This window comes from Pseudoliparis swirei, chromosome 9 (assembly GCF_029220125.1).
Source record: "Pseudoliparis swirei isolate HS2019 ecotype Mariana Trench chromosome 9, NWPU_hadal_v1, whole genome shotgun sequence".
NCBI classification, from domain to species: Eukaryota; Metazoa; Chordata; class Actinopteri; order Perciformes; family Liparidae; genus Pseudoliparis; species Pseudoliparis swirei.
In genome coordinates this window covers 20,691,331-20,705,622 of record NC_079396.1, presented here as the reverse complement: position 1 = coordinate 20,705,622, position 14,292 = coordinate 20,691,331, and the positions used below count along the sequence as shown (strand labels likewise).

Genomic DNA, 14,292 nt, shown 5'->3' with positions numbered 1-14,292 from the left:
TTTGAGTTTGTTTCAGTCTGCTTTAAAATCTGAGAGCAGATGAAAGTGTTGATATCTTTAAACTTAGGGAATGTATGCTGGCCTTTTGTATTACATTCAATGTTTTAAGTATACAGGCTACACTTATCAGAACATTACACCCATCCAGGCTCTCTGAAGTGGCTTAATGGTGCACAGCAGATACAATGACAAAGACTATGGCTCTATTTTGAGTACATTTATTTTGTGAAATGTCCTACAACTCTCCTGTAGGTAGGTCGCAACTCAGTATTGTGTATTTAGTCTATTTCATCTACATTTGGTTTGATCTTTTTTTTCCTTTTAATCTCTTTCATTGTTCTTACCATTATTCATTGTGGCACCAGTCACTCGCATAGTTTTGTATTTGTATCGTTTCATTATAAGCTAGTCAGTCAATTTAACAAGCACTTTAAAGTGCACTAATCTGTACAAAAGCTGCTTTACAAATAAAGTTTTATATCAACTAATAAAACTGTGTGTTTGATTATCTATATTATAGATATGCCTTAGTACATTGCTTCTTTGTCGTAAAAAAAATACACAGGTTGCTTTCATTCCTAATGTATGTTCTGGCCTTTCAGAGGACTGCATGCATCAGCCAGGCAAACTGAATTCCTATGCATGATTGTATAGTCATGCAGTTATCATCAAAACTATATCTTCAGGCAGGTTTAACCCTTGTGTTGCCTTAGGGTCAATTTGACCCGAATCAATATTACACCCTTGTGTCGCCTTAGGATTAATTTGACCCCATTCAATGTTTAATGTCGGTGTTCTTTTGGTAGTCAACAAACAAACATAAAGTGCCTCACACTTAAACTTGGAAAACAATATTAATTCTAATAATTTTCTGGAGATTTTAATTGCTGGCGTCAAATTGAACCCAACGGGTAAAATATGTTAGTAAATATAAAGGTAACAGGAGGGTGAAACATTGAATCGGGTCAAAATGACCCTAAGGCGACAGGAGGGTTAAATATTTAATCGGGTCAAAATGACCCTAAGGCGACAGGAGGGTTAAGAAGGAAAACTCACCAGAATTTTCTTGGCCTTCCAATTCGGAAAGGTGAGCACGGCATTTTGATGTCGGAGGATTAAACTAACTGCTCTAATTTCCAGTCACATCCTGTTTAACATACAGAACCTGGAGGAAGAGTTGGACTCTGGCATTGTTGTCCTTCGGCCTATCAGAGTGAAGAATCCTTTCCAAGGGCACCACAGTTGTTTTTTGTTGTTAGAAATTGGTCTGTCCTGCCCAGTATGAACACTGAATTCTATTAACACAATGAGAAAGATCCTCCGAATTCATTCAGCAGCATTTGTTGAAATCCTTCTTGCTTTGATGAAGTGCATGACGAAGAAACGTGACGAAGGGCAGCAAGTGCAACTCTGCTGAACTCTAGATGTATTGTCTGACGCCATCACACTGTTCTCTTCTTTCTCTTTCTGCCATGTCATCTTAGCCACTAACTTCTTTTTTTCATTCTCCCTCCTCTTGACGCCTGAAATCCTTATTCACAGTTACGGTGCTGCTTCATATCCTCCTTTAGATTATCCAGTGCTTTCTCCTCTTCTTTTCTACCGTGCGGTGTAGCCGATGTGCTCCAGTGTGACGCAGTGGCAGCCCGATGGCCAGTCAGCAGTTCCTGCACACAAGGCCAGCCACTGCTGAGTAATGCAGGCCTGTAGCTGGAGAGAGAGAGAGAGAGATCCTCCCGTTCCTGTATTCCAGAGGGAAGGAGGGATGATACTGCGGCGAGGCGCTGTTTAACCTGCTGCAGTCAGACAGACCTAAAGCTATCAGGGATGGAGTGATCTATCCGCAGTGGCAAGAGGTGTGCATGCTCGGCTCCCTGCCAGACTCCACGTGCCGCTCGCAGCAGCACTCCGGCCCTGCCAGAGCTGCAGAGGACCAGGTATCCATTCCCCCCCCCCACACACACACGCTCGTCTTACTTTCGCTCGACTCGGTCGACTGATTCACACATTTAAAAAACACACAAGGCCGGTCTGCGCCAGTGCTTTTGAGCACCACTCCAGTGAACTTGAAGAATTGTAATCCCATGTGTTTTGTTTGTCAAAATGTAAAAGTTGCATGGCTGAGATGTATAACATATAACAAACTGTCATCGTCTCGACGTGCCGTCGTCATTTAATACAGTTGTTGACAGGGAGGGAAAACTCACCATGAGCTTCTGGTCTTGGAGAATGTCTTGTCAACTCTACAAAACACACAGAAAAACAACATACAGCTGTTATAAACAATAATAAGACAAACTAATTTCACAACATTCTAGTTGTCTTTGTTGGGGGTTAATCTGTGTAAAAAATAAATTAAAAAAAGACCTCTATGAATCTATGAAAACAATGAAGAGAGGAGGTCAGCTATACTTTGTTTAGAAAAATGATATTTTCAATAAATAAGAAAGACATGACAAATTAGAATACATTATCACCAGATGGCATATAACTGAGTCCCACACTCGGATCCTTTTCATGCTCTTGCCAGCATTTATTTATGTTTACCCGGACTAATTTAAGTGTGGAAAGCACAGAAGGAAAGTGTTCCATCCTTTCCACTTATAAGGAGTCCACTGAACTGAAAAGGGTTGCTTATTCAGTGGGCCGGGTTATCCTAAAATAACTCCTGCCATCTGTTGAAGTAACATCTCCGAGGATGAAAGGATGATTACCAACTTGTTTTTTCTTGAGAAAATAATGCGTCTTGTCCTGGTTTGAAATCGCGCTCTGAGGCTCATTACTCAGTGTCAGTCAAGAATAAACTATCAGCTGTCCTTATGTTGCTTTATAAAAACAGATGTGTGCCGTAATCCCCCCCCCCCCCCCCCCCAAACAATAACCAGACGATGCAGCAGCGTCTCGAACTGCTCAGGTTGGGATGCAGAGCTCCGTTCTGCCAATAGATGGCACCGCGTGTGTGCAGGAGAAACATCATGTCTGACAGGTGTAATTCATAAAGAAATACCTCTGCTCATCAACCAGAAATACATACATTATGATATTTAAGTCCATAAGGCAGGGCGTTGAACAATCTGACACACAAAAAGGAATACATACATTTTCTCTGCTTCTAGTTGCAAAACATTACCATCATAAATAAACACTAACATCTCCTGGGATGCAGCACTTGACTTGACTGGCAACAACAAAGTGGACATTTTATCCTGATAACTCCTGCACTACGGCCCAGCGAGTGGCTCATGGCTGCAGGTCTGTCTCTTGTGAAAGCTGGTGGGGGTGAGACAGGAAAAAAGTGAATGCTTAGTATGCGTCTCAGGGCTCCTATAGCTGCCTCTGCAACTACTTCTGCCATTGCAATGTTAAGATTGTAAAGATTGTATGAATACAACCCATAATTGTAGGTCTGTGGAAAGACTTTAAACGTAATGTTTTCTGGCCCATTCAAGTGGAAAGCTGAGGATGAAAAACGACACCACCTCCTCGCCAGGGTCAGAAATAAAGGTTGGGACGTTTATAACACATGGACACTTGATGCAGATGAAAGTGAGACACTGGAATTTAACTACTAGCGTACGTCCCGCCAAAGAAACATGTCACTACAAATTACCCACAAAAACAATAGAGCGGTTAATGGAAAGCAATGCAAGATATGCGACAGACAAAATATTCTGCAAAGGTGTGTCGGAAAAAGGAGCGCACACAGTGCATGACATGGGCGAGACATGAATATGAATGAAGATTTGCCCATTGATGCAGTGACACATGGAAATGGCATTAATGATACAGAGCACGCCTTTCCAGATGTGCAAGTTGGTCCAAACAGAACCGCTGTGAGCTTTAAGTTAGACTCTGCTAATGTCATTCCCACACACTTTTTTTCAGATGTTTTGTGAACAATATAATCTACAACCCTTAACCCTTGTGTTGCCTTAGGGTCATTTTGACCCGAATCAATATTACACCCTCCCCCCGCCTATGGGTCATTTTGACCCGATTCAATGTTTCACCCTCCTGTTACCTTTATATTTACTAACATATTTTACCCTTTGGGTTCAATTTGACGCCAGCAATTAAAACCTCCAGAAAATTATTAGAATTAATATTGTTTTCCAAGTTTAAGTGTGAGGCACTTTATGTTTGTTTGTTGACTACCGAAAGAACACCAACATTAAACATTGAATGGGGTCAAATTAATCCTAAAGCGGGGGGAGGGTGTAATATTGATTCGGGTCAAAATGACCCTAAGGCAACACAAAGGTTAAATCGCCTAATCTATGATTATGGTGGTGAGGGACTAGTTGTCAGAGACTAGTGCAACATCAGATGCCAGTATAAGAACACCCCGAACCCTAAGCCAAGTACTTGAACGAGGTCAACAAGTGGCCACACTGACCTTTACTCTCAACAACCAGAGAAAGTCGATGACGTCCTCATCTATGGCAGGAAAAAGGATTACCTTGACGAAAAACCTCCGTGCCGTAAAGCAGCGCTTCAGAGAGCAAGGACTAGAGCTCAACCCGAGAAGAGAGAGTTAGAAGAGCACCATCTATGCCAGCGAGGTCAACTATTTTGGGCACCGTGTCATTAAAGACGTAATTAAACCTGATCCAGCCAAGATTACAACCATGGAGCCGCCCAAAGACAAAAGGTGAGCGAGCGAGAAACAATCCATGGCATGTGTCGAAGTTTGCACCTTAAGAGCTCCAAGCGCACCTATGCGCCACCTTAACAACAGTTCATGTGGTTACATGACGAAGGTAGATAATCTCTCCGGGAAGTCACTTTCTGTCCAGGATGCAGGCATGGACATGCAGGCACACACGGTATCCGGGATCGTACCTGTCAGTGACGCTGAAAGAGACACACAGCTGAGAAAGATGTTCAAGAAAGGATGCGCCTCCAGAGCATTAGCCAAATACTGGAACTATCCAGATTAATAATAATAATACATTCATTTTATAAGGCGCCTTTCAAGGCACTCAAGGTCGCCGTACAACATATTTAAAAATGGACACAATTAAAAAGCAGAACAGTTAAAAAGCAAAACAGTTAAAAAGCAGAACAGTCTGCAGCAGAGCAACCAAGAGGGGAACAGGTCAGGCATAGGCCTGCCTGAAAAGGTGAGTTTTGAGGTGAGTTTTGAATAAAGTGATAGAGTCAATGTTTCTGATGTCAGGGGGGAGGGAGTTCCAGAGGCGAGGGGCAGAGCGGCTGAAGGCTCGTGACCCCATGGTGGACAAACGAGCTGGGGGGACAGTCAGGATGATGGAGGAGGCAGACCTGAGAGACCGGGTGGGGATGTTGATTTGGAGGAGGTGAGACGGGTATGGAGGGGCGAGGTTGTGGAGGGCCTTGAATGCATGGAGCAGGATCTTAAAGTCAATGCGGTGTTTGATGGGAAGCCAGTGGAGTTGTTGTAGAACAGGGGTGATGTGACAGATCGAAGGGGTTTTGGTGATGAATGACATCATCATCATCCATACCTCACTGTTGGCAGAAACGATGCAGGTCACATTGGCATATTCTCACAGTAGACTGTTGCAGAAGGTGTTTTTCGAGCTCCGCAAGCGACATAGCATCGCTACGTGGCGACTCTGGGTCGTTGGCTAACCGTTAGCAGGTCCGTCTTTCAATCAGCGGTTCAATCCCTGCATTCGCTAGCCCTAGTCGATGTGTCCTTGAGCAAGACACTTATCCCCGAATTGCTCCCCGTAGCTGTGTCTACGGTGTATGAATGTCAGTCGCTTTGGATAAAGGCGTCAGCTAAATGAAATGTAATAGCACAACTGGCCTTCGCCATGAACGGCATAGCAGAGACTGTTGGCCCTCAGTACGAATGAAGATAATTTAAATATTTGCCAGCACATGGGAGTTTACCCAAATAACCACAAGCCCCCGCACTAGGCCCAGGCTATAGTCTCTCTGAGGAACATGTGCAGATTGCCAAGTCCCTGAAGCTGATCATAGAGACCCCTCTCTGAGTCTCCTTGTGTATCGTAACACTTCAGAGCAGCAACCCAAGCTGCTCCCGAGCGGCCGCTTACCCTCAATCCTGCCCAGCACCCGGACCAGCAGCGTCAACCCAAAGGTGGTCAGCCACGGAGATGCCAGGAGGGTCCGCCAACAACAGCATCAGATACGATACTACGACCGGCCAGCTGGACCGATGACATCGCTGCATGAAGGACAGAGTGTCTCAGTCCAGGATCATGAATACCAGCAGTTGTCTGACAGACACCAACATAGACGCACAGCTGAGGGGCAAACACACAGCTCAGGGGCAAGAGTACATGACAGACACACACTGCGATCACACCAGACAGTATGCAGCACACAGCACAACACTACACACACACATATGTATATTTGTGAATGTGTGTACAGAACCAAAACATTGTTTGGCACTTCTTCTTTTGTTGCGAGAAATTCTCAAAAAGATAAATGAAAGCTAAAAGCTTCCTCCTTCTCAGAAAACGGTGTAAGTGAGAGGAAACGGGCCCCGTGGGGTTTGATTGTTCACTGTGCTGTGGAGTCAGGAATCAGCAGACTGGTGTTGGTGGAGTAGGAGGTCGCCCGATTCCCCTCAGCGCAAAAGAGCGCTGGTCTTTTTCAACCTCAGGTCTCGACGGGACACGCACTGACATTGAAATGGATTTTGTGGTGTCACAAATCTAGTGTTGATTTCACCGAGCCTGACAGACACGTGTGTGTGCAGATAATCAGAGCACCATCTTAAGTGGAATGCATACTGGCCCTTGGCAGAAAGATATAATACGTATGGGCCGTCGGCTCTGCTCTTGAGAAGTGAAGAGGAGAGCTGTTTTCAGATGAACTGCATCACTAAGAACAACATTTTCTCAACCTCATCCTGTGCTCCTCACCCATTCTCAGGTTTCATGGAATTCACATAAAATTAAATCAACCAGGGTGTGTCGAGATTATTGGATAAAGGCTCCAAATTGAAATAGCAAAAAAACAATACAGGAAATGTGCCTTATTATGCACACTCGGCTATAAAACACATCATGATATCCCAGAGCTGAGACCTCATATCATCATATTGGGATGGATCAATATAAATTTGTCTAAGATTATGATTATTTATGCTGCTAAAACATGCCTCCACTCAAATATTATACATGCCTGACATCTGGCTAGAAGCAATAGAAGGGCTATGTAAGCTGTCTGATGGCAGGAAATGAAGCTCCAGTGTGAGTTCAGTCAGGAAGACTCTAGTTACTTAGGCTTGTACTTAATTTTTCATACATCTGCCATTCACTCCTCACACTTCATAATATTATTAATAATCAATTTAATTTAGATAGCGCTTTTTAAGATACTCAGACACTTTACATATTATATTCATACGCCATAGACACAACTACAGGGAGCAATTCAGGGTTAAGTGTATTGCTCAAGGATACATTAATAACGTTGTTTTCAGATTTCAGGGGACACGAAAACTATCAGTCGCTTTACATTTACCGTAATGTTGTGAATTACTGACTGTTTTTCATGCTTCTTCCACGCTCTCAACTAGGTAACAACCACAACTTGGTTTCCATGGAAACAAAATGCAGCGAGGGATGGGAAGGCTCAAGGCGGGCCCAGGACACCCTCGGCCATCACCGTGTCAGCTAGTTCATTACATTTAATCTGACTTTAAGCACAATTCCACATTTCCTAATTTCTTCCCTGTTAAACTTTTAAAGATTTTCTTCACTGCAGGAATTAGCGGAGGCCTGCGGTACATATCAAGTCAGCAACTCTGCTCGTGGCAAGTAGGTCACCAGATGGAGTTGAGGAGTCAGCCCGGAGGAAATCCAGCTTAAAGCAAACAAGTTTGTTGTTCTGCTTCACTAAAAAGTTCTTGCAGTGCTAATTCTATATCTGAAATTATATAAGAGGCACTCTAAATTTCAACACATCACTAACCAAATGATCTACAAAGGTCTGGGAGTAGCCTATACCTGAACAATCAATACAGTCGTTTAATACAGCTTTCAGTTTTCAGATGCTCGCTAAGCTTTTGACTGTAAAGACACTTGAAGTCATAACCCTCGGACATTAATATTCATCAAGAATAAACTCAATTATAAACTCATTGCTGCTAGTCCACATACTATAACACAAGTGAGAGAGACACGTTAGGATTAACTGATGTTGTGAAACTAAGAACATGATCCCAGTGAACCAGGCTTGCACAGAAATTATTCTTCTTTCCTCCGTCAACAATAAAATTGTGGTGAAATCATGATTAGTGCTTCTACTAACGACCGTAAATAATTTGCCACTGGTCAAGGCTACCGCGTGCCACCATTGATCCAAGGTTGATGACCCCTGAAATATAGAGTTCCCACAGTAGCAGCTCTGTTAGACTTGAGGCAGATACATGCTAACATGTTCACAGTGACAATATTAACATGCTGATGTGTTGTAGCTATGATGTTGACCATGTTCAGCATCTTAGCATTTTAGCATGCTAACATTTGCTCATTTGCACTGAACAGAACAATTCATCACCAAAAGCAATTGCAATTCAACCTCAGTGACTGCGAGTGCGTCTACAAAATATACTGACAATCCATCCAACTGTTATTGTTGTAGTTGTCAAAATGTTTCCCTCGAAGTACAAAATGTCAATTTATCTGTAGTGCGAGAGAAGAAGGCAAAATGTTATGAGAATCCATCAAAGTTTCAATCTGGACCAAAGTGGTGGACCAAGCCACAGGCCGACATCTATTCAGCGAAAAACAAGACAGGTTAAAGCTCTGGATAAATACAGCATGTGAGCCAATTCAGTCTACTTTCAATGAGGCATTTGTCAAATCCCCACCTACATATAGTAAACAAATGTATTCTAGTATCAGACTTAGCCATTATGCGTTATGTGTGTATATATATATACATATGTTTCATTTTATATACTTATATATACTTCATTTTGTATTTTATATTTTACTTGTATACATCTATATCTTTCATCCCTGTTTTTTTTATATTTTATATTTTATTCTCGTGTGTTTAGTTTATTGATGCTGCTACTGTGACGACAAATTTCCCCTTGGGCATTAATAAAGTATATATCTATCTATCTATCTATCATGCTTCGGGATAGAAACTGGATACTATCAAAAATAGAAAAACAGCGAGACACAAGAGGCCTGGCGTCACACTGAACAATATCTGTATACATAACACTCACATTGTCAAGCCCCACATGACCAGAGCGAGACTGGATACTGTAGGATACTGTATCTTGACCCAGCGTACTGAATGTATCCATTGACAGAGAAATGAGCGTGGAAGTGGTTCAATGCTCTTATTTAGCTACAGTACAGTAGGTTACAGTGTATATGAAAACACACACACACACACACGCTGGTACCACAGCTATGCTTACTGCTAGTAGGCACTGCAAGATCCAGGGCGCTGGGCTTCCGTGTTGACGCCTATCAGCTGTAAATGCCGTATGAGTGCAGAGCGGCGGCCCGTGAGTTATTGTTGACACCATTAGGTTGTTTACTCAATGTGACATGTGTGTCCGATGAAATCTGGTGTATAGCAAGATATAGATTGTTCTGATAAATTGTTTCTGAAGAGAGAATGGAATGAAAAAGATGCTGCTACTGGTGAACTGGTACGATGAAGGGAAGCAGATGGAAAGGCATAAAATGGCACGCCACTTTTAAGGACTTTTTGCATGTCATATCGTGCTATAATCATGTTATTGATATGCCATTTGGTGATACCAGGATACATTTGACTGCTATCTGGCCTCATATTGTCAATGTCCTTATAAGTTACTTTATCGTGCTAGAGTCAACCAGTTTTTGCTCTCTTGTTGGTGTTAATTTGCAACCAGAACCACGTCATTTGTTAAGTTTTAACTGTGTCAAATGCCATAATGTTGCAGTCAAATTATCTGGCATGACTGCAGCAACTCATCTATTTGGGACCAAACTAATCGGAATACATGCAGTCAAAGTGGGACCAGATAAGACTAGAATAGAAATGTTTTTATCCTTTTCAAATCAAAAATAATTTAACAATTGGTGATGCCATGAGCATTAGATAATTAACTGCAGCTCACCCAGTGCCTTCCCACCCCATTGTTCTCCGTGGATGGCTTGCCATTGTGAATACGAATGTGAATGTCAAAGTAAATATCCACGGTGGACGAACAGGGTATGCATTGAAGGGCTCTCTGGTTGCTCTACATCCCCTGTTTGTTTTACCCCTGCCCTTGGTAAGGTACTCGAGTGGCCTCCTGTTCTGAAGTAGCTCTGCCTTGAGATCGAATCATCTTTTGTCATGCAAACATTTGCTTCCGTCAAACAAAAATACCCTCTCTGTTGTCCATGGTACAAATACAATACGCCTTAGACAATAGATAATCAAGAATTGAGATGGAAGCCTCTTGTTGTTTTCCAACAGCAGTGAACAAAGGTTTTCATCAAAAGGGAAACCTGAACATGCTCGCCTGTTTGTTGGAGCCACAAACTGATGAGATACATGTTAGACATGTTCTCCCAACGCCATCATGAATCGGTCCAACACTGGGAAACACGCTAAAAGTCTATCGTCACTCCTAACTCAGCTGACCAGAGAATGTGAAATACAATTAAGGCCTCACATTTCTAATTAATTAGAGTCTTTCCACTCTGTGGATTTTGAACACGATTGACACACATTCGTCCAGTGTTTCGATGTTACGCTAACACAGGCTATAGGTCTGTGTTAGGTTCATGATGTGTTGGTTGATGAGGATAGGAGACAGCCGAACAAACAAATACTGTATAGTAGCTACAGGGGACCTCGTGGGACATAGAGCAGGCATTTAAGAGCAGATCCAAAAGGATAGAAAAATAAAAGGATGTGAAAGCTCACTGTTGCAACATCATGGTTACACTTGAATTAGGAACAGTTTTACTGCCAAAATACAGTATAATGTTAAAGGGACAGGGCTATAACCTATCCAAAGTGAAACACATAACTACTCAAATTAAAGTGGCAGCTCTTTTAATGTTTCACGCCAAAATTATAGAGCATGCTGCGTCAGAGAAAGACAGAGGACAGAGGGGCTGCGTTTCCTTCAGTGAATACCAATGGGATTGTAGCGAGTGTATTACAGACCACTCACTGATGTCAGCGATCAGACTGACCTATCGAAATGCCAAGTCATTCAAGGCCACCGCCTTACAGAAAACAGAAAAAGAACGTTTTTGCTATGCTGTGCAGTGGCTGGAGGACTCTCTGGAGTACACAAGCAAATGATTGGAATGAATCAATTAGAAGTGGACCAATTGAAATGCCACGACGGGACGTCTAATCCATAAAATGCCCCGTAGCGGCATTTCAATTGGCCTGGCACCTAACGATGAATGAAACAATGATGTTAGTCCTGTGACCTTTCAATTGGTGTTACTTGTAGTTATCTGGCCGTGTTCTCCACAGTCTCACACGGTTCACAAAACAAGCTCAGAGAGACGTCTGGTGGGGCAGTTCACCAGATGGACATTCTCTAAGACAAACGGTTGTTTTTTATCCTTGTAAAGGCAAGAAAATACTGTTTTGCAAACACTTCCCATATGGCATGAATGTCAACTTAGTGTCGCTTGTTCCAGTAAGTGTACTACTGTGGCATCGGTTTCACCTGACTGTGGTGTGCCCAGCATTAACGGGCTCATTGGTGACCCATTAAGGCCCGGGACTGGTGCTTAAAGTGGGTATTTCCCTCCCACCTACCCAATGGACCATTAGCAACACAAAAGGTGAGATTTATGCTTCATCAAAACTGCTTTCAATTATTCCTCGCAATTATTTCTCGCTTTTGCAAGATAAAAGACTTTACAAGGACGAAGACTAACGGGTGGTTTTTGCTCATTAGATTCTGGTTAACTTTAAGAGAAGACAGTTCCCTGAGCTTCTCTATCGAACCATTTGGGGATTCCTCCCACACAGAGAAGGCAAATAGTCATTATACTTCCGAAAAAACCAAGAAAAAAGCAACTGCCTTAAGTTTTAACACCAATGTAACAAAACGCGTCCAGGTGGACATCGCGTCACTCAACACATCGGGCACCAGAACCACCGGTCGGTCACAGCTTGAACTCATTGGCCGCTGAAGTTGACTTTAGCTTTAGGTGAAGACAAGGATTTTCAAGAGTATCAATTGAAAACTGTCTATATTTCCCACATCATTAGTCCCTAATTATATGGTTCTTACCAAGAAACTATAGGAATTTATTACCAAACAAGCGACCTGTGGAACCAAAGTCTGCACCCGCCCATAATGCATTTGTATTACATGTCTCTATTAGTGAGGCCGCCTTCAACACAAGCCTAAACAATAATACACATGTACACAAACCTTATCCATGAGGAAAGGCAGTCAGGCAGGCAGTTGCATGTAAACACCTGTTGACCTTTTGGCCATTAAGAAGCTCTCTGCTGACGGTGCGTGTACGGTCCAGTATCCTGTAAAGTCTGAAGTGGGTGTCACACAAACACTGGAGACATAAGTGCCGACTGACAACATACAATTCACACCCATTCTACCTTCAGCTCCGTTGGGGCTTTTACTTTTCTCTGTTTTTTATGCTTCCACATCTGACACCATGACAGCACTGACTATAAACACAACTTCCAACAGAAACAGCTGTATTGGGTCCAATAGATAGAAGGCCACAGAAATATTGACAACTCATGTGTTTCAGACAAAAGCTGATAGCATCAATTCAATGACATTAAAGTGCAAATGCATCACAAAAACAGACACAAAATCTGCACACTCTTCAAACACGCGCACAACGATGAGACGAGTGTGTTCTGCAAATTATTAGGATATTCATTCTTACCCTCCGTAGGCTCCAAAAGTAAAACTCCTCTTTCTCTGCGGCATGCCGGCAGTGAGTCAGTTAACTCACTGCTGAATGGAGCCAGCACCTGTGTCACTAACGCTGACTGAGCATTTGTGCGCGTGTGTGAGTGTGTGTGCGTGCGTGCGTGTGTGTGCGTGCGTGCGTATGTTTTGCCTGCCGTCTGACTTCCAATCCCGCAGTGTCGGCTGACGTGCGCTGCCTCTTCCTTGCACACACGCCTCCTTCTCAAGCAGGGGGAGAAGAGGATGAGGGAGGAAGGGGGAGGGAGGGGCAGGAGTGTGTGTGTGTGGGGGGGGGGGGGGGGGGGCTGCTCTTGGCATTAAATAAAATAAGCCTTGCAACACTCCCTGTCCTTGACAGCTGGTTAAACAGGGTGTAGACAAATGTATCGTCATTCTTCACTAATGTCCTCATCATAATGGCGTGCCCCAGCTCCACTCCTGCATACTGTACGCTTTGTGAACAAGTGTTATTATATAAAGCCATCATGCTGGTCTGCAAACAGAGGTGGAGTTAATGAGAATCCTTTATCCTTCATAGCAGGCTGTGGAATTTGATGAACAAAATGAGGGCCGCATGAATTATTGAACAAAGAAGAAGGGTTGTAGTCTATGGTATCAGCCAGCTACGTGATAGACAGTTCACTCTTAAGCGTCTGCAGAATGTCGGATGAAAACAGACTCAGGGCAGAGTCAGCTGTGTCCGGGGGGAAGAGCAACAGTTTTATGTGACAACCGTTAATTCGACCCTAAGTTGTGAATAAATCAAATTTTCACCAATCCAGGACCTTTATCTCCCCGAGGACCAATGATGTCCAAGCACAATCACGCTGATAAAGAATGACATCATCTCCCCACAATTACATCATCCCTTTCCTCTGAGACTGCAGTTTTCCAAAAATATTCAGCCTCTTAGTACTTGGCTGACTTTGTTGGTAATGGACCTCACTTTGTCTCTTGGCCGAGAGGATCCAATCAAACAGAGCTTTGGCTGACAGAGGCTTCAATTATGGCGGCGATTATCGATATGACATTCCTGATAATTCATGAGATGCCAATGTTGTTGTTTATTATTATTATTATGTGGATTGCCATGAAGTAGAGTACAGACATTCATTGTTTTCAGAGGATGCCATTTGTACTATTGACTATGTTTTATCGATCTTATTACTGTGGAACTGTAAATAAGATGGTGTTAGCAGTCCTACATTGTGCCCGACCAAATAGAATAAAATATAGGGGACGTCCTCATTATAAAGATTGTACAGTTGTACATCCACCTACCTATAAATAATGCTACATTGCATAGGGTAGTTATCTAGAATCCTTACTCAATAAGTAAGTAATAAATGCAAGGAGAATTTGTGTGTTTTAAAAAGAGAAATACTTTATTTCTTATCCAACGC

The 14,292-nt window shown here is 42.8% G+C and overlaps 1 protein-coding gene across 3 annotated transcripts in view; it reads right to left on the bottom strand.

Moving 5' to 3' along the window:
* rap1gapa (RAP1 GTPase activating protein a) overlaps positions 1–12,922 on the bottom strand; it is a 52,253-nt gene extending 39,331 nt beyond the window's left edge. Inside the window, exons 1-2 of one of the 3 annotated variants that reach the window (XM_056422375.1) lie at positions 12,864–12,922; positions 2,208–2,243 (exon numbers count right to left, since the gene is read on the bottom strand). In XM_056422375.1, the coding sequence (XP_056278350.1) occupies positions 2,208–2,243; positions 12,864–12,907 (80 nt within the window). In that variant the 5' untranslated portion in view covers positions 12,908–12,922. Of the gene's footprint in view, positions 1–2,207; positions 2,244–12,863 lie in introns of those variants that run through there. The other 2 variants (XM_056422374.1, XM_056422386.1) reach the window with 2 other exon arrangements.
* Positions 12,923–14,292: the final 1,370 nt, after the last annotated feature.